Source organism: Fundulus heteroclitus, chromosome 21 (genome assembly GCF_011125445.2).
Source record: "Fundulus heteroclitus isolate FHET01 chromosome 21, MU-UCD_Fhet_4.1, whole genome shotgun sequence".
NCBI lineage: Eukaryota > Metazoa > Chordata > Actinopteri > Cyprinodontiformes > Fundulidae > Fundulus > Fundulus heteroclitus.
Window position 1 is genome coordinate 15,393,677 of NC_046381.1, and position 20,583 is coordinate 15,414,259.

General features: G+C 40.0%; 1 protein-coding gene across 13 annotated transcripts in view; it reads left to right on the forward strand.

Moving 5' to 3' along the window:
* atp8a2 (ATPase phospholipid transporting 8A2) overlaps positions 1 to 20,583 on the forward strand; it is an 87,285-nt gene that overhangs the window by 40,137 nt on the left and 26,565 nt on the right. For all 13 annotated transcript variants that reach the window (XR_004927484.1, XM_036125527.1, XM_036125525.1 and 10 more), the window contains 3 exons: positions 2,134 to 2,272; positions 4,259 to 4,323; positions 16,470 to 16,642. Coding sequence is in view for 12 of the 13 variants with exons in the window: in XM_036125527.1 (XP_035981420.1) it covers positions 2,134 to 2,272; positions 4,259 to 4,323; positions 16,470 to 16,642 (377 nt within the window). In the remaining variant the exon portion in view is untranslated. The remainder of the gene's footprint in view (positions 1 to 2,133; positions 2,273 to 4,258; positions 4,324 to 16,469; positions 16,643 to 20,583) is intronic.

The window sequence follows — 20,583 nt, forward strand, 5'->3', positions numbered from 1 at the left end:
CTCAGTTTCACTGTCCCTTCTGAAGAAAATAATCCCCACAGCATGATGCTGCCACCGCCGTGTGTTACTATTGAGATGATGTGTTTGGGGGATTATAGTGTCATCTTGTTTTGTACGTTGGTGAACTTATTCGAGCTCGGTCTAATCGGACCAGATGTGTCGTCTGCATGCTACGGTGGTCTATCAGGGGGGACCCAACTCCAGTCCCTCAAGAGCCGCTATCCTGTAACTTCTACATGCATCCCTTCTCCAACGCACCTAAAGCAGAGGGCTGAATCCAGGACGTTCAACTCTGCAGAGGCCTGGCAACGAGCCGTTCATTTGAGGCGTGCTGGAGAAGGGATTTATCTAAGGCCTCGTTCACACAGAAAACAAGATCAGGTGTAGAAGCAAAAGTATTTTCGTCGTTTAAGCTGTTTAAGCTACAATGATCCGCTATCCTAGAGTGGATAACTTTTAAAACGCCGGTTCCGTGTTTCTGTGTGTACATACGCGTGAGCCACATCTTTTCTGAAACGTTAAGGTCGCAGCTTCCTCTCACTCCGTCACCATCACTCATCACGCATCACTCTTGCAAATAGCAGCAAAGATGGCGCCGTCCGGTGTTACGTTCATGCTGAGGAAAATTGGCTTTGTTATCAGTAGCGTCCTCAGACTCCTCCTTTCTATCGAGCCCACTCTACATGGCGTGTCCCCTGCCATAAAGCTCACATTGAACATGCATAGATATCGTATCTAATTTTGCATATGTTGCTAGCTAGCTAACGACATATGCCTAATAAATATGCATATGTCATAATAAAACTATTCACATGCATAAATCAAGTGGAGCACTATGGCAAAAAGCCGTACTGCCCCACTTGTGAAAGTAAACTCTGTCCAGCTCTCTTTGGCATTAAGACAACAATTCTTATTGCCACATTGCCAGACAGGACACTGTAAAATAAAAATAGAAAAAAGAACATGCATAGATGTTTGTTGTCTGATCCCCCGCTATGTTGCTGTGTTTACATGTCTGGTGTTTCTCTGGCAATGTCAGAGCACCACCAATGGGCCCGGCATACCTACTACGGCCTGTTTAGTGGTACTGCGCCCTCTCGTGTGGAGGCACGTTTAAAAAAAAAAATCGTTGAATGAAATTTATAGTATTCATCTTCGTGTGGACGGGACATACATGTTGCAGGATTCGAGTCGGGCACCTCGGGTCTATCATACTTTTTTTCTTTTTTTCAATAAAAACTCATTAAAGTCTGTGGTTTTTGACATTCAAAGATGTTTATTGGATTAAGAGAGATTAATACTTTTGCAAGCCACTGACTGTGTGAATTTTCTCATGCTAAGAGTTAGGTAAAATATAATGTTTAAATTAAAAACATTTAACGACTTGGTACAAAAAAGTGAGAAGCATTTCTAGACTGGAGGTTAGTTGCCAGCAGGTGGCAGAGTTGATCTACTGATTTTTTTTTTTCTTCCCCTTTTGTTATATTACACAGATTAACTGTTTTAAAGGTGTTTCTTTCTCCTGCTAATATGTTGGTTCGTGATTTACGGTGCAGCGGTTCATTTCCAGTTACAATATCTGGTTTACAGTCCTTAGAGGAGATGCAGCAACGAGCTGAACTAATAGGTGTGAAAGTCAACTGATTTGGCTGAGAGAGCTGAGGTGAGAAAAGTATGTGAGGAGGAGAAAAAAAAAAAAGAGGAAGCAGGAGGAGGAGGAAACCTCTGACTGGGAGACCACAAGGGCAATTACCTGCACTGGCGTGCCAAAAGCCCCATAAAACCGGAGTCAACAACAGAGTCGTGTTAAGTTGTGTGTCTGTGTGGGTGTCTAATGAGGACACACAACCATTTAAACACTGAACAAATTAAAGCAAGCATGGGAAAGGGGTAATGGGTTACTTCTTGGCTAGATGGCTCCCCAACTCAAATGTGAGCTGTCTGGCATCGCTCTTATCCTCAAATTAGACTTGCATGATGTTGTCAGAATCGCTCACATATACAGGACGTCTGGCTGAAATCAGAGTCTAAACATGATTTCTTTTAACCTCATTAACTTTTTTTTTTTTCCTTTATGCCATTATGGGTTTGCTTTCCCAGAATTACCTCTGGCTCTTTACGTTTTGCCAACAGAACTTAATGTTGCTCGGAGCCACAGCCATCGAGGACCGTCTCCAGGCCGGTGTCCCAGACACGATTGCCACGTTGATGAGGGCCGGTATCAAGATCTGGGTGCTCACCGGAGACAAGCAAGAGACCGCCATTAATATAGGTGAGAGAAAACGGATAAATGGAGGCACTGAAAAGAAAAATAAACCGTTTATTTCATCAATTTACTTCCAGGAAGCCAGATTTTTTATCTCTTAAAGCAGTTTTGATCAGTAGCTCTGAATGTTTCTGGCTCTCTTTCGACGATTTCCTGTTTAGTCCTTGAATCTGATGCAATTAGTGGACTGAAAATGACTGAAAATGCAGCCAAAGTTACTTTTAAAGACCTCAAGAAGGCCTAAATCAGTATAGCTCTGTACCAGTAGACTGGGCGTAAAATAAAAACAAACAATTCCAAATTTAGGACTTTGACCCTTGGATATAGTTTAAGACAAGAGACATTTTCCCACCAAAAAACTAAAAATACGAGTTTTCAGTTTAAGAGCAGGATTCCTTAAAGTCACTCTCAGATGTTGGGCTGCTCTCTTATTTTTTAAAAATCTTGTTGGCTTGGAAATATGCTCCGTTTCTCCCCAAACTGTGTTTCTGTGCTCTAATTTACTGCCTCTTGGGCACTTATGTCCCCTTTTTGAATGCTGCACCTTCCACATTAAGGGCGTGTTCTCTTTGTACTCAGATGACGGAGGTTTTTCCCAGTACCCAGTCGGACATTCAACCTAAAGTTGCACTTCTGGCTGGGAAAGTTGGAGCTTGCGGCGCCGTTATGAGCTTTGTATCCAACATGGCTGCCATGCATTTTGAATGTATCAAAAGCCAGAATCACTTTTTTAAAATTCCTTCTGACGGTTTATATTAATCCTGAGTCAGACAGCTTCTCACAACCTCAATGGTAAATACTTATACAGCATAGTTTTTTTTGTGTGTGTGTCTCAGCACATAAGTTGGGCAGAAATAGAAGGCAGCAGCAAAACAAATGGGAAATCTTCTCTTTTTTTCCTGATTGACAACTACTACGGACTCAGTTCGAACAAAGCATGTTTGTTAGCAAGCAAACTTTTAAGTGTGAGGGCTAAATGTTGCGGGAGCAGCAGCATCCAAGACTGAGAATAAGAAATATTGCTCTGATTGAAAGTAATCCTTCTTAGGTTTAGGTGTAACAAACTGTATTTTTAATATCTAGAGACGTGTATGTGTTCTGGAAGTGTGCATATATGCAGGCCTTTACGTCCTTATTATTATTATTATTAAATTATTGGAGGACAGTGAACTTGTTCTCCAGGTGGTGATGCGGGTTTGCCGGTTTTCGGGAGTTATGGAGCAAACGAACGATAGTTGTCACCAGTTTGGGGGGATAAAAGGAAAACAAGGATCTGTGAGGAAAATCTGAAATGACACACTTGCCAATTTTAAATATCACGACATCCTCACACCACCAGTTCTCTTTTATAAAAATAGATTTTAAAGGAGCACCTGATTTTCTAGTTGTAGGTTTCTAACGACTCGGCCACATTAGGACGTTTGGCTGCATCCAAACGGGTAGAGGGTCCTGTCTAGACGAACGTTACTGCGCCCCTCGCTGGCGTGGCATAGGTATTACAAGGCTTATTGGTGCTCCTTTAGCTTCGTGCGGTTTCATCTATGTGCTCAAACTTTTCTGTGCGGACGTAGTATTAGGCTACATCCATGCGCAGCCGAAATAGAACATGGGGTTAAAAATTAAACTAGACTTAAATATTTATGCCTAAAAATGCCTGACCGAGTGTTTTCTGAATGTTGTGTTCAGCCTGACCAGGAAGCACTTAGTACGGTGTGTTCACTGATTTAGAAAAAGGTTGGATTTTTGAGTTTCGAGCCTTTTGATCAGGACCAGTGTAGCTGAAAGTCGTCGATTTGGTTCCTCTCTGTTTGTTCTGCGCACCTTGACATAAAGTCCTACACTTTCAAGAGGTTGTAATTTATTTTCCCGTAACCACAGCGGGTTATTATTTAACGTTTTCTCTGAGATTGAGCGACGTTCAGTTTTGGATCTGAGTGAACCCAATCCCTCTCCCATCCTCAGCTCTCGCCCCTCTGCTGTATTGTTTCTCAGGTTACTCCTGTCGCCTGGTGACACACGGCATGTCCCTCATCATTGTCAACGAGGACTCTCTCGACGTGAGTAAACCCTCCTCCTCCTCCTCCCCCTCTTCTTCCTGGCGGCCTCCTGCGCTTGCTTCACTTTGTTCACCGCTGGGGGATTTCTTTCACCCCCTCCTGTTCCCAAGGGAGGAAGTTATGTGGTGGGGTGCTTTTAACCGTGAGAACTGGGGTGTGGTCTGCGGTTAAATTGGTGGGTGGGGCTCTTTGTATTTGCAGGTGGAGACAATTAAAGTCTCTGTTGTCCCGTTTGGAGAAATAGAGATGAGCTCTGTACTATCACTAAAACATCACACTGTTTGTCTGACCTGATTAAATGCCAGCGCTATATTTGCATGGTTTGCATGTTTTGGAAGTTGATATTTAAGAATAAGGATTTTCCTTTTTTGTGAATGAGATCTTCTCTTTAAACCTCACTTATAATTTCCTTGTACTCAGGTTTCATGGGTGACTTTCATGCTGTCTTGTGTGTTAAAAATCTCAACAAAAGGCACATTATGGTAACTTTACTGCACTTTTATGTTCTTGTCCCCCCAAACCAATGTTTTTTTTTTTATTTCCCTTTCCAAACTGGAAAATAACGTCAGAAAAAACTGACCCCGACCCTCAGTTCAGTACACAAACATCTCTACTTAGTCACTTAAAATGCAGAGCAATGACAACACCAACAGCATCCATTCTCAATATATTGATCGGTTTTTAAATGATCTTTGCTAACATTAATAGCATAAATATTATGGGTGTAACAATACATCGATCCGCATCGATATATATCGATTAAATGATTAATAATCCAATTACATCAATGATAAATGAAAACATAAATCCACATCGTCATTTTTAAATTTACAAGGCATGGGACTATAGCGAACATATAGTGAATGATTATTATTGTTTTATAGTTAGAATAAATTAAATAATCATGTTAGATGCCCAGATGATATCGTATCATATCGATCGCAGACTTGTGAATTGAGTTTAATGGAAATTGTATGGTAACGTCATCCAAACAAATCGATATAACATCGTATCATAATTTACCGCCCAAATAGATATGCTTTACAAATATTAATTTAAATGAATAACAGAAAATGGTTTCGGCAAAGGTTCTCAAAATCCCACACTTCTGGATTTGCCACCCCAAGCAGGTCCACACTTTGGGAACCACTGCTTTTCACCACTTTTATCAAGTTATTAATTTACTGGGCGCTACATCAACAATCAAGAGTCTTTATTGTTGTTATTTAACCATTATTTTTTTTTTGGTGAGACACCTGTTTAAAGTTCATATATATAATACACAGACACAATAAAGACAGCAAACAGGCTTAAATCGGAGGCAACCAGACTGTCGCGATGACCGTGATTACTGAGAACCTGCACAGGCAAATCAAAGACATAAATGTTCCAGCTGAGTGTACCAAACAATAACACTTCCTGATGAGCTAAAAAGTGTGTAAACGGTCTTTAGCCTCCAAAGTAGCAAAAATTTAAATGTTGAAGTTAGCTGAGATGTTGAAGTTAGTTAAAAAGTTCAAGTTAAAAAACAGCAATTTGCATGAATGTCTAAAAAAAACACTCCCTGAAAAGCTTAAAAGTGTGCAAATAGTCCTTAAAATCTAAGATTTGGATGTTCAAGTCAAAAAAGAGAGATAGCAGTCACTTTATAGAACGATGTGAAAATAATGTGCAATTTGCATGAATCTACCAGATAAACACTCCCCGAGGAATACCAAAAACTAAAATGTTCCAGTTACGTTAGCATATGTAAATAATTCTCAATCAGCTCAAGAATCTGGAGAACCAGTATGTTTCTAAACATGTAACAGACAATAAACTGGGTCAGTGATTTTTTTTTTCTCATCAGGGCACGATTGCCTTCACAGCTTTGAGAAAGAAGCTGTTTTTAAGTCTATTAGTTTTAGATTTAACGTTCCTGAAGGCTACATAACAGATTAACCATTATAGCTAGGACGTGGAACAACCACGCACTTGGTTGGAAATGAGCCATCAGTTTGAACAGAGCTGTTTATTGACAGTTTTGCCCCTGATAAATGCAATAGTTAAAGCTCCTTAAATGTCCTATTGTGGACACTATATGTGTTTTGGCCAAAATAGGAGGCTGCACACCTTCCATTCCTGCACTAATGCATTAGTGTGTGTATGGATATAGGTTTGTAGGCCCAAAGTGTGTCTTAAAGCTAAATAGAGAGATGAGGTCTGTGCTCAGTTTGTAATTGTCTTGCTCCTGTGCCTCGGTTGGTGGGCATCCTGGACTGTGAGCTTGTGGAGTAATTGCATTACTCTAGAGCATGATCCCTTTATATGGATAACAGGGGATCTAATTTGAGAGCTGTGTAAAAAAAAAAAAAAGATTTCAATTTGGCCACGGTTGCAGATTTAGCTGCACACTGGTACTTACCGTAATTTCTAGATTCTTGCATTGCATATTTTAGAGATCTATGTGCGATTATTTGAAGTTTGCTGTGCGGTTAATAGCTGACGTGAAGAAGGACAACTTGGCCTCAGCGTGAATATTGCTTTTCCTGTTCTTTATTTTTGCCGATCTCAGCAGAGATCAGAGTGCCCGATAGCTCACGACAAAAAGGCCCGAACACGTTTTGCACGTACGTGTGAGCAAACTTTCTAATCTGTGTCAAAGAAACGGTTTTCATGCAGAAGAAGAAATAACTTGAATGGCTGAGTGACTTTATATGAAACAGGATAAATGGCGCTGTCTGCAGATGAGGCTGGCTGCATAAACAGAGAGGTCTGTGTTCATTTCATTTCATTGAACTGAGGAGGTGAGGCGTTTTTTTTTCTTTCTTTCTTTCTTTCTTCCACGTATTTTAACCCGCAGCAGCAGGAAACCCGAGAAGAACGGTTGGACGAGGTTCAAGAAACCTCAGCTATGGGTTGTTATGAGTGGACTTTATGAGTTGATCTCATTACGTTTTGCATCGTGAAAGCTTTTTAGCGACGCTGGGAGAAACCGAGGCAAAAGAGTTAAACCGAAGCAGGAGAAACACGCATGCATGTGGCGTTAATCCCTCCTGTCTATCGGGACGACTTCAGAGAGCTCTTGATGTCCGCGATGCAGATGAAAGCCATGCCATCCTCAGCTTAACACTTATCTGCCGGTCACTTAAAATAACTCACACCAGGTCCGCTTTCTTTTTTACGCATGTGGGCCTGTTTGAAAAGCTAACCTGCACATGAGTGGAAACAGAAGCAGCTTATCAAACTCTCTCCTCGAGGTTGACCTTTTGCTTCCATTTGTATCCGGCGCTGTAGCATCGCTGGGGATGTTTTGGACTTGTGAGTTTGTGTCAGTGTAGTTTTTTTTTTTTTTCAAGAGATCAAGAGAAGAGGCACGTCTGGAATCAACTTTTTTCTTTTTTTTTTTTCCTCTGGTGAATGGATTTTGTCTACTGGACTAAACTTGGTTTGTTCAATTCGAAAAACCTCTAAGCTTTGTGTTCGTAGCTTCATGCTAAACTACAAGGTGATAAACTAGTCAGTCATAATCTTTAAAATCAGTTTCAATGGATTTTCAAATTTGTATTACAAATAAAAGAAGAAAGAGATTTATTGATTCTTTTTTATTTATTTTTTATTTAAAGAGGATCAATAGTAAAACGAACACTTCAGTAAATGCTTTTTAGTTCCTATTGCTTGTTCTTAAAATCTACGTCACTAGGAACTAATTTTATTATTTAATACAGATGATTCAACCAAATCTGAACAACAAGAGCAAAGACAAAGAACTCTAATTTTACTTGATTGGAAGAAAAAAAAAACAGAATGTTTTATGACTCAGTAAATTAACTTAAAAAACATAATTAATCAGAATAATTGATTTATAATATACATCAACAGTTAATTTGGATTCTCAAGAGTTTAAGCAATCGGGTTTGTGGTGTAGTGTTAAATCTAATACCCAGGATTACTCTAAGAGGATGAATCAAACCAACTTTCAGCATCAGCTTCCCCAGGAATCGCGCTGGAAACAACCCGTCGCTTTTATCCTATCCTACTCATGGAACCAGCTTGTGATCTGGTCAGACATATTTTTGCCACCTACGTCTTTGTCTGGCCTGGAGACATGGTTACATCTCGTCTGCGACAGGTCAGTCTCCGACGGGCTTGGGGCGGGGGTCTTTTCTGGAGGTGCCCTTCAGATGTTTATCAAGCGTCACCACTTTTGATTCAAACCAGGTAATGCTCTTAAAGGAAGTTGCTATGTGATGAAGGGCTCATGTCCAAGGCCTCGACTAAAAAAAGAAAAGAAAAATATTTTTCGGTGCTCTACACCAGGGGTTCTCAAACATTTCGTGGCCAGAGACCCCTTAGCAGCGGTAAAACTTTTCCAAGGATCCCTTTAGATTCCTCATGCTGATAGTATTTGTTAAACAGCCTTTTGTACTGTTAACTATATTAGGAGTTACATATGTTTTGAAAAATATATATAAATACACCTAATATTAGAGATTTGTTGGAGATTACATCCTCATTCTTGATAAAGCCAAACTCGATCTAACTTTAGTCATACTTCCTAATTTTAGCTGATTTGGTTTTTACCTTACTTGATGAAATGGACGGACTTAAATATTTGTATTTGTCCATTGTGTTACTTTGCTCAACCCGACGTATCCTCAGTGCCTCCTCAGGCCCGACAACATGCGTTTCACGGACCCCCAACCTGTGGTTCCCGGACCCCTGGGGGTCTATACAAAGCATCCAAAGCCCAGTTCCAGCTTTGTTGGCGAAGGCTTCCAGGAGAGGAGACGTCAGCAGGGCTGATCAGCCAATCAGCCGCCGACTAAAGGTTATATTACAGCTCTGTGCTTTCAAGAAAGAGACCAGAAACGTCAATAATCTTTTACTTTAGCCATAAATAGGGACAATTATTCATTTTCTACTTCTCTAAAACATGGAATCGTTCAATTGAATAAATAGACAGGTTCACATCTCAGGTTAGATTGGAATAGAATAGATATATCTTTCACTGTTCACTTATCCGCGTGGCAAAAACACGCAGATAAGACACTCAACTTTAATTAATGTGAATGATGAGCTACATTTAAAGTTAAGCTGTAAAGCAGGAGAGAGAGGAAAAAAATACTGTGAATTTATTAAAAGATAAACCATGTGCAGGTAAAAATGCAATGTTCAAGTTTAGAATAGAAGATAAACAGAACCTGCTTTTTAAAAGGTTTTGTGGTCAAAACAGTTTAGAGTAAACTCAAATATGGTTTTATATTCATCTAAATAAAATGTCTAAAATAATAAATCAAAAAAACTAAGTCACCAGCAAAGAGAAATTCAAATTTTTCACTTTTTCAATTTTTCAATAATTTTGTGATCGTCGTTAATTCTGACTGTATTTAGATGAATTAGAGGAAATGATAATAAAGTGATTAGTAAAATATTGGTGTTTGCATGAGGATAATTATTTAAACAGTTTTTGTTATAAATCTTTTTTTGTTGAATTTAGAGCCCTGAGAAAACACTTTCTCTTATCATTTATGGTCAAAGATGTCACCGGGTGAAGCATAAACGTTGCTGATGTGTGGAGGCTGTAAAAATGTGAAAAATTAGCCAGTTTTTAAAATTTTCTATCAAAAACCAGGAACAAACCCCTTAAAATGTGTGAGTATTTGATTTTTGTTTTGAAATGTAAAAGATTAATTTAAAAAAACTGACCCTTTTTTATCTTTTTTGTTTTTGTTTGTTTAAAAACTAGGGTATGAGAAATGTATGAATCTGGTCCAATTTGGGTTTTATTTTTTAATCCTTAAAATGGAGAAATGGAAATTTACTATGATAAAATAGTCTCTCTTACCATATATGGGTAGTGAAGCATCAACTGTCAGCTCAGGCTGAGATCTGAAACATGGGTTTGTTCTTGTTTCATGACATGACGACAAACAATCACAAATAAAATTTCTTATTTTTTGAATACAATAATGAAAAGCTGTTTCCATTTAATTTTTTTGTCTTGATTTCAGGTGAGAAAAAACAAAATATGATGGGTGGAATATGAATATAGGTTCTAACATCATTATGCAGATGAGGGTCTAAACATCTTCCACATCCTTTCAAACCCTCTTCCTGCAATTTATTTTCAGTTATTTATCGCAATGTTGAGCTTGATTACGAGTCGGCCAAATTTTCTTCCCTTTAGTCTTCTTTCTATCATCCTGATGACTACACCGCTTTTCTGATCTTGGTCTCTAGGATCTACAGTATATCAGCTGTGGATATAAAGCGGAAGTCCATCCCTGTGGTCAAATATATCGATAGAAAGCCACGTTTTTTTTATGCATGCCACCTAAAATCCTAATATAGCCAACAAAATGTTGCTTAAAAGCATGCCTGTGCGTTATATATCAGTGTGCTGATCCTGACCCCCCTGCTGAACAGAACATGCTCTCCTCTACATGCATCCTCCTCACGCTGCTGCCTCCACATCTGTCGGCACGCTCTCCATGCCCAGGAAGCGACCACACACCCCGTGTGCTTGGCGGCAGGCAAAAAAAATTCAGACTTAAGAGCAGAAAACGGGGGAACAAAATATGCGTGTTTATCTTTTAGGAGACGCAGGAGTGGGTTTTGTGAATAAAGCAGCGGGGACTGTTTATTTGGTTTCATCTGTGAGATGGACAATCCGGAGAGAGGCAGAGTGATGGTGTCTCACTGGGCCGTTTTTAGGGCGATGAAGGAGCGGTAACACAATCTCCTTTTTGGTGCTCCTCCTCACCAAAACAAACCCTGGGACCAATGCCTCCTGGGTAAACGGTGTGCGAGCGCTGACGCCGTGACATGCGCCACCTGTCGCCTTCAGATCTGCCGCCACACACAGACCTGCTCAAATCTTCACCCTGCCCTCCTCCTCCTCGTATTTTTTTTTTAACCTTAAAAACTCAAACACACATGCAGCATCTGCTTATCTCCAGTCCCTGCTGAACCTCACACAGTTTACCCGAGACGAAGTGGCATTGCCCCCCCCCCTCCCCCCCTCCATCCGCTCCATAGACCTGTAAAACAAACGTCCCATCAGACTTTCCCACAATCACCAGGCGCTCGTCACGCTGCCCGCACTACAACCCTTAAACAAACACCGCCTTTCTTCTGGCCATTCATCATCTTCATGTGCAGACACACACGGTTTTGCAGTGTGCCCCAGCTCGTAACTGCTCTTCCCCTCACAGTTGAGGTCCCTACCCCCGGCCCCCGGTGAGGATTTCTGACCCCGGCTGCAGAGGATGTGGCTGTTTGTTTGCACAGATGCGTCGCCGGATAATTAAACGGAGTATTAAACCTCGCTGGTGACAGAACCTGCGCTGTTAAACTGAGCGTGTCTTTTGCCCCGCTCTGCAGCTTTTTTATTTTCACGGTGCGTCCGGTCACCACGCCGTGTCTTGTCTCTACGAACCCTTTGAACCTTTGCGCGCTGTCCTGTTTACATCTGTGCGCTTTTACCCATTTTCTTGGGAGTTTTATGTGACACAAAGTAAAGCAAAAATAACGTGGAAGGAGAGTTCTGCCTGGTTTTCCACATTCTTTTTAGAATCACTTAATCAGAAGTAATAGTGGGCATTTATTTTAATCCCCTTTTTACAGTGATGCCTAAAATAGATTGTAACCAGTAGCCCTCTGAAATCACCAAATTAGTCTTTTGTGAAGTCTTCTGAGGTTTGTTGAAGGGGATTAGCAAACAAGCGGCACCATAAAGTCTAATTAAGAACTCACTAGGACACTCGGGGATTACGTTGTTGCCAACTCTACAAATCGGCCTGGAAAACCAAACAAACGCTGTAAGAAATCCTGTTTAAAGTTTGCCACAGACCTTACAGCGGTCACAGCAACTCTTTGCCCTGCAAACAAAACATGTGTGTGACTGAACGCGTCACCCTGAACACGTCACCCCCCATGGCAACACACGGCAGTGGCAGCATCATGCTGTGGGAACGCTTTTCTTGAAGCTGGTCGCAGCAAAAAGTTTCAGTCATTCCTCCAATGTATTGCAGCCGCAATCAGGTTGCGCTATTACATATAACTCTAATTATGTTGTATTATGCGGTATTTCATGCAAAATCCCAAAAAAATGCATAAGGTTTGTTGTAAAACGTTTGGGTATGGAAACTTTTGCAAGGCAATAAATATAAAGCTTAGTGCTATTTTTGTGTTTTGGTGTTACAGTTACAGATCTACTACCTCTAAGTAAGTAAGTATTGTTATTATTAAGTTATTAAGAGTTATTTAACTAGTTTGTGTGGAGTCCAGGGTTTTGCCGGATGATCTGAGAGTTTCATAATTTTTTTTCTGTCTAACCAACATCCCAAAAACCTCCAGAATCATGCTAGTAGTAAAAAAGACTGTTTTTTTTGTTCTTCCTGGGTGACCGCCACCCTGGTTTGGTAAACCAAACATCGCAGCCAGCTGTCCTGCACTGTTAAATGCGTTTGCAAGTTAACCAAAATCTGTATGTCAGATTTATGCACATTTAATTCATCTCTGGGTTTAATACCATCTCATGAGCGCAGGGGGTGACTGGTCCTAATCTAGCACTTTTAGGATGAGTTAGAGCAGGGGCAGTGAGCCAGTCGTCCAACGTCGGTGTCTGACCCCGTAAATGCACTTTTGGAAGAAACTTCCCTTTATAAAGCATTCCTAAACCTCATCAGCTAACGTTAGGGAAAAATGTAATCCGTTTTTATGTGTTAACATTTCTCTTTGAAATCCTTTAAATGAAAGCGTCTGTTTGAGTTGTTTTTATTTCATCGCGCCTTGTGCCTAACCTGCAATAAGACGGTGTGACCTGGGATGCCTCAGTCCGCCTGCGTACACAAACCCACTTTCTGATCCAAATATAAACCCAGAAGAATGTCCTTGCAGCCGGGCCTGTGAACGCAGGCGGCTAATTGTCCGCCGGTGTTTGTGTCTGCGTCTCTTGAGAGTCTCTGCTTGCTTCCAGGCCAGATGCATATGAAACATAAACATTTAGTTTGGAAGCTGAAAGGTCTGCTAATGACATCAGTCGTGTTGTTAATGTTGCAATTAAAGAATAAGTCCCACCCTCCCCCTGCATAGATTCTAGAAATGGCCTGTAATTTGGCGTGAGAAAGACCTTATTTCTCTTTATTGTCAACTTATTTTGTCTAAGCGTTAAAAGACCGCCGTCACCAATTGTGAGTCATTCTTCATGTTTAGACGGTTGTCTTTTGTCGGCTTGGTCTGGACTCGGTGTGTGGTTGGTAAAGCCAGCCATTGTTCAAACTGCAGTTGGCTTTTAAATCCTTGTAGCTCTCCACAGGTTTATCCTGGTTATTATCCTGGGTTATCTTAACCGCCGCTCAAGCTTTGTCTGAACCTGCTGTGACAGGTTACAGAGCTGCATTGGCCCCGGTGGCAGCTACATGAGACTATCTATGTCTTCGTGTCTGGCTTTTCAACAGCTATCCTATTTTTATTTTTTTAAAGCACTAATTATAATTGGTAAATTAAAACGTGATAGAAGGAGCTCTCCTCTACCTAAACAGAATCAAACTCTTGAGTGAAAGAGTGAGCAGGACTTGCTACTAGAGCGCATGCTTGTAGGCACGGAGGTTTTGAGTCTGAGAGCTCTGACAACCTTTAGTCTCCGCTAATCCTTTCATTATGTTTTTGTTTTCCTCTTCCTTGTTTTGGGCAGAAAGGTGAAGGCAAACAGGAATTCCAGCATTAAAAGGAAAAAACAAAACACACACGGCCCCGGGCCGAGAAAGCAACATGGGGGAGTTTTTGGGGGGAAGAGAGGGGACACGTGTGTGTGTGTGTGTGTGTGTGTGTGTGTGTGTGTGTGTGTGTGTGTGTGTGTGTGTGTGTGTAAGGTATGCACGTGTGCGAAGCTATTTGGCAAGAAGAAGAGCAGCTGCTTTGTTCATACGGCTGTGTTTGATACATGCATGTCTTTCGCAGGCTATGTGGGCCCAGGGGTCATCCCTCTGTGGGCTGGTGCTTTCTCTGAGGTCCGATGACTGGCAGTCGCCCGCTACCAGAGACCCCGTCAATCTCTGATATTTGATCTCGTATAAATATTAGCTGTGCTTAGTGTCATGAAATCTTTAACGTTTTTATTTTAAAGACATTAAAGACAAATTACCTTGATGTATTATTACCTTATTTGTTTTTTTTTTAAAGATTTCATTTGATAAACTTCTGCAAAGTAGGACATAATGGTTTGAGTTGAAGGAAAATGATGCGTGGTTGCCAATTAAATTTAAAACGATTTTAAAGGGTTGACCTAATTCTGCATTCAGCTTCAGCGATTCAGTATTTGCTAGAACCACGAAATACTACAGCTGCACATCTGTGGACTGAGAGTTCTGCATGTTCTTCATCACAAAGCAGTTCAAACTCAATCAAAGTGGAAGGAGAGAGTCCTTGAACATAAAGTTTCTAGTCCTGTCAAAGGTTCATAATTTGCTCTAGGTCCGGACTTTGACTAGGCCATTCTGACAGATAAGCATGCATTGATCTAAGCACCTCCATTGTAGCTCTGGATGTATCTTTACTGTCGCCGTCCTGCTAGAAAGTGAACCTCTGCCCATTAAACAAGATTCCTCTGTACTTGGCTCCATCAATCTTCCTATAGACTCTGACCAGCTTCAATGTCCATGGTGAAGAAATCCATCCCGGTGGCATGATGCGTCCACTGCCATGTTTCATTGTGGGTTCAGGGCTACAACATTGTTTGGAGCCGTTCACAATATTCAGCCTTTTCACAGCGTTCGCTGCAAACTTCTGAGGGCAGGTTGTATTTTATTTAAGGGTATGACAGAATAGGGGCGGTAAATCCAAATGCAATCCAAGGGGAATTACTTTATGAGGTACTTATACTATATTTGTCTGCTTCCATAAACAGTCACTTTTAGGGAGAAAATGCATCTTAAATGTATTATTCCATGCGCTCAAATAAACAGAATGGTCTTATTTATCAAGACCGTTTGCTGATGGAGTATCTAAACATTTTTGTTGGATAAAACGTTTCCTCCGTCTGTTTGACTGGTTTGGTTTTCTTGTACTTTAATCAGAATTACATTTTTTTTTTTTTATATGAGTTTCTCTTTAATCAGCTAAAATCTGTTTGAAGTCCAAAGGATTTCCAAAGCAAGTCAGGATTTTGGTCGGCGGAAATAACTAATTCAGGTGTGTGTGTGTGTGTGTGTGTGTGTGTGTGTGGGGGGGGGGAGGAGAGGATGGTGGTGGTCAGGCTTGTAGCATGTCTGCTTCTCCACATGGATTTCATTACACCTCCGCTGGATGTTTGTTTTCTCTATTAATCCCTGTTCCTCCATTATCGAGAGCTCAATCAAAACAGCCCCAAACGGCGGCGCTGCAGGCGACCTGCCGTTTACACACACACACACACACACACACACACACACACACACACACACACACACACGCTTTGCTGTTACCCTAAGGCTGGATTTCACCCATCCGCACCGGTTCAGCTCATTTTTCTTACTCCCTTTCCTATTTTTTGTGGTCATTTCTCTCTTGCCATCATGTGCTGCAACCCAATGATGGACTGATCTTCTTCTTTTTTTTTTCTTACAACCCGATTAGACGTGCCTTCGGGACCTGGCAGCATCTGCAGGTTGGGTTGGGATGCCTGGGAACAACCATGAACTTTATATTGGCATTTTTAATTGTTGCTGCGGCGCACAGAAGCAAATTGTTTCCCCAGATGAAAGCGGACCGTGCAACCATGCAACCCAAGCACACATGTCTTCCATTTACCTGCTGGTGGCTTCGACCTTTCAGCAAAAGCGGCTTGTGTGTTTTGATGTGCGTGATTTGCATTTTCACCACTTTGTTAGACAACAAAAACCACACAACAAAAAAAAAAAAACACAAGGGTAAGGACAATGCGGTGGCTTTAAACATCCGCTGCCTCATCGCAGAGAAGGAAGAAACATTTTCCGTTGGATTTAGAGATTTCAAAGAGTTGGAGGCAAGATGAATGGTTGGAGCTTTTTCGTTATGCCAATGGCGTTTCCTGATGTAATCTTATAAGAGATTTGCGTGTAGTTTCTTCTGATGTAAGATAGAATCTTGGAAATGTTAAAAAATAAAACTTGTACCTTTGTTCCTCTGTGTGTTTGTTCCTGCAGGCCACTCGTGCCACCCTCACCGCCCACTGTTCCTCCCTGGGCGACTCTCTGAGAAAGGAGAACGAGCTCGCACTGATCATCGATGGCCAAACTCTTAAATACGCCCTGTCCTTCGAGCTCCGCCAGGCCTTCCTCGACTTGGCGCTGTCCTGCAAAGCTGTGATCTGCTGCCGGTAGGGAGGAATCACCCTTCATTTCTTGTGCATTTACAATAAAAATCCTTTTACCCTTTAAGGCTGGTGTGAACAGATCAGGGTTGAAGAGCACAAAAACCCCTGCTGAATGTAATTTTACTCTAAAAGTGAAGAAAAAACTATTTTAAAAAATCTGCTTTTATTGCAGTATGATAATATAGAAGTAAGAAAACACTTATTAGCATCCATGCTGCTCATGCTGACCAGCTATTTTCAGTTTTCTGATGAGCGCCACAGGAGTTTAAAAACTTTAAGAGTTTATGATACCGTGTATTTATCTGTAGGCATTAGATATTTTTCCTTTTTTTCTAAAAAAAAAAACAACCTTACTTGTAGCGTTTGTTGGTGAAAATCGTAATGTTTTTTTTTGTCTCCTCTGACCCCAGTGCACTTTGTTTTAAAACCGCAGTCGGTAAACCCCACAGGTTAACAGAAAAAGCTTTTCCCCCCCAGCATCTCTCCGAAAACAACCTGTTGACTTGTAAATGGCAATATAATAATAATAAATGTGATTGTTATAGGGACTTGGTGATGCCAAAATGCCACTCCTTGCTGCAGTTCATTGAACTATATATATATATATATATATATATATATATATATATATATATATATATATATATATATATATATATATATATATATATATATATATATATATATAAATAAATAATTTTAGGTAACTGTATCCATATTTCCATTTCCTTACTTGAGAAGATCAACATATATCTGCCTTGCCTGGTCTCTACATCATCTCTTCTCTTTCCTACCATGAAAGAGAGGCTTCTGAGTTTTTATTTTTATACCCCAGGTACACAGGAAGCTTTGGATTACTATTTAAATTACTGTTAGACATACTAATCAAATAAAAATATAAAATGTTTATTACAAGTTTTCTGAATTTCATAGGGTGATTTGTAACTGGAGTAAAATATTACTTTAGGAGTTTTACCAGGATTCTTATTATTTTCACATAATGGCCCTAACTTTAAACAGAAAGAATTGTTGAGGAGTCGATGGCGTCCCAAAGATTAAACGTCTGTTATTAAAACATCTTAGACATCAATTAAGACAGTTATAGTAATAAATATATACAAGATGTGCAGTAGAAATACATTTATGGCTAAGCAAACATCTTTAATTTTTTTAAATTGATACAAAACGTTTATAGACAGCGGTTATTTTTTTGTAGATTCTTCCAAATAAATTCTTCGCAACGATAAACAAAATATATAATTTTCAGGACAAGTGAAGTCAACTCACAACCAACAACTCAAGAAATCCCAGCCCAGACAGAGTTAATGTGTGGTAACAACCCAATCCTCTTATTAATTTGCCGTTTAATCTGTTATGACAAAGACTGACTGAATTTCACCACATCAGTGCATTTTTGTTGTGGGCCTGGGAGGAAGTGAGTGAGGACGGTGAAAGCCGAGCCATGAGCCTGTACTGAAATGTCATCACTTACTCACTGCTGACTTAATAGATGCTGGCACACGGTCGTTTGACATCACACCTGAATTCAAAGCTTGTCCTGTGTTTAAAAGGTAAACCGCATGTTTCCTGTTGTTTTTGATCATGTTACAGACAGAACCAGTTGGATGTGAAACAAAGGAGTTTGTCCGGCCCTTCTCTGTGCATTTGTGTGTGTTTGTCTGTAGCCAGGAGGGACGTAACCGAGTCTCTCTACCGTGTCCAAGCCATATCCGGACTTGGTCTCTCAGGCCTTGCAAACAGCCTCCAGCTTCCTTTCCTCTATCTTTTTTCCCCTGTCTAGATCTCTCCTCTTTTGTCTCGTTGCATCTGATGAAAGCAAAATTTTTCACTGAATAATCTCATAATCTAATAGACAAAAAGGACATTGTTTCACAAACAAAGTTAGCAGTTGTCTTGGTTGTATGCTTTCAGTACTTTGTGCATCCTACAAAATCTAGTGATGGATATTAACCTCCAGCATTAAAGCTACAACATTAGTCCCGCCAGCTAACGCCTAAACACACAGACTACAATAACGATCTGCATGAGCACTCAGCGAGCAGCAAAAATAAAATAACTCATTATTTTGAAACATCTGATCGGATTTTTAAACTAACTAACTATCTAACTTCCTGTAATGGCTAGCTGTGCTGCAGTGCTAACACCAGCTTGTACATACGCAGAAGTAACACCAATGCAACATTTAAATAATTATCTCCCAGAATGATTTGCACGTTAACAAAACTCAATGGGTCGTTCATAAATAGTCCATAACTTTTGAGTCAATGGTTTACATCCTGTTGCAGCTAGCTGTGCTAAAATGCTAACTTGTTTCAGCAATTTATTTCTTTGGTTTCCTCATTAATGATAAAACTAGAGCCAAATAAGTAAAAATATCACGTGTGGAATTTTTTTTGCTGTACGAGTGTACTCACTGAGTTAACATGCTATATCCTTTAGCCATGACGAGTTGAAACTGAAGCCCAATAAAACCAATACTGAAAACTATAAAAAGTTATAAACAATCACACAACTTTACAGGCAAGCATTCTAAACTGGAGCTTTTCTAACTTCCTGTAGAGACTAGCTGTGCTATAGTGCTAGCATTAGCTTATACATAAAAATTATGCTTAAATTGAGATTAGGTTCCAGCAGTTTTTACCTATTTTTAGTTTCTGTAACATTGCTAAGACCAACTTATTTTTTTTAGCCTCTGTTTATGACTAAGTACATTTATCATTGCAGCAGTTTTTTTTTATTTTAAGGATAAATGTTGCGTTCGCCAAGTTATGCTATCCCTTTGTTTCTTTTATGCTTATACCTTTGTTCAGTGGATTGATAAACATTATTTATAAACTTCTATGCTCAAAAAGTAAAAGCTGCTACTCAGTGGTACTTTGAAGAAAATGAAAACGTTTTGTTCAGTCAGAGATATTAGCGAGCTTTTAATAGCCTTTTCCACCATTAATTTTTTTGGAGGGTAAACAAATGCTGTCTTTTTGTTTAAAATATGATTGAATTGTGATTTACTGTTTTTAATGTAACTGGTGTTGTAAAAAAGCCTGTTTGTGCTCGTAAGGCAGGAATTTGTGCAGCTAAGGGTTTCTAGCTCCAGGCAAGTCAAGTTTATTTATAAAGCACTTTTCAGTAAGGACGATTCAAAGTGCTGCGTTTAAAGATATAATTTTATTATCGTAAACGGACCAGCATTGTGATAACATTTCAGGTCTAAATTTTGGTTCTGAAATTGCTTAAACTTTGAAATTACGTTTTAGTTAAACTTGAAAATGTTTGCTGTTGATTATATTACAGGTCAGAGCTTCATTAAAATTGGAAATCAGACTAAGCATAAACATATACACCAAAATAAAACAGGCATGCTGTTGACTTTTAGATTGTCTTGTTTTATTTTTATTTACCTTTAAAACTCTGGAGGTTTTGACATATCCTCTACATATTTCTTTGTATCCTGTTGCTTCGTAGTTGTCGCCCCTCTGATGATGTAGAACGCTGATCAGAAAACAATCTCTTATACCAAATTGCATACAGAAGATGTTTTTAGACACTTAAAGGAATGTGCTTAAAACGTGCCCTTTAAGGCAATTACAGTTGACTGGTCAGATGAGGGGAAGCTACATTTAAAATTCAACAACACATCTCAGTTAAGCTGTAGAGAAGTCTAACACAATGAAATAGTGGTGTTATTTTTTTTCCTGCAAATTGTCTCAGTGCTCTAAATTTATTATGTGACCCTTTGGGAGGACTCATCTCCTCTACTGGGAAGCAGGATCTTTGGGGATTTCTCCGAGTAGGTATTTAGAATGAGATGTAGGTTTGAATTTCGGTAAAGTTTTCTGTGTGGCGAGCGTTATCATCCTCTGTGCACGGTGAATCAGAGTAGGGGAATGTGCTCTGGGTGTCTCTCTCTCTCTCGCTCGCTCTCA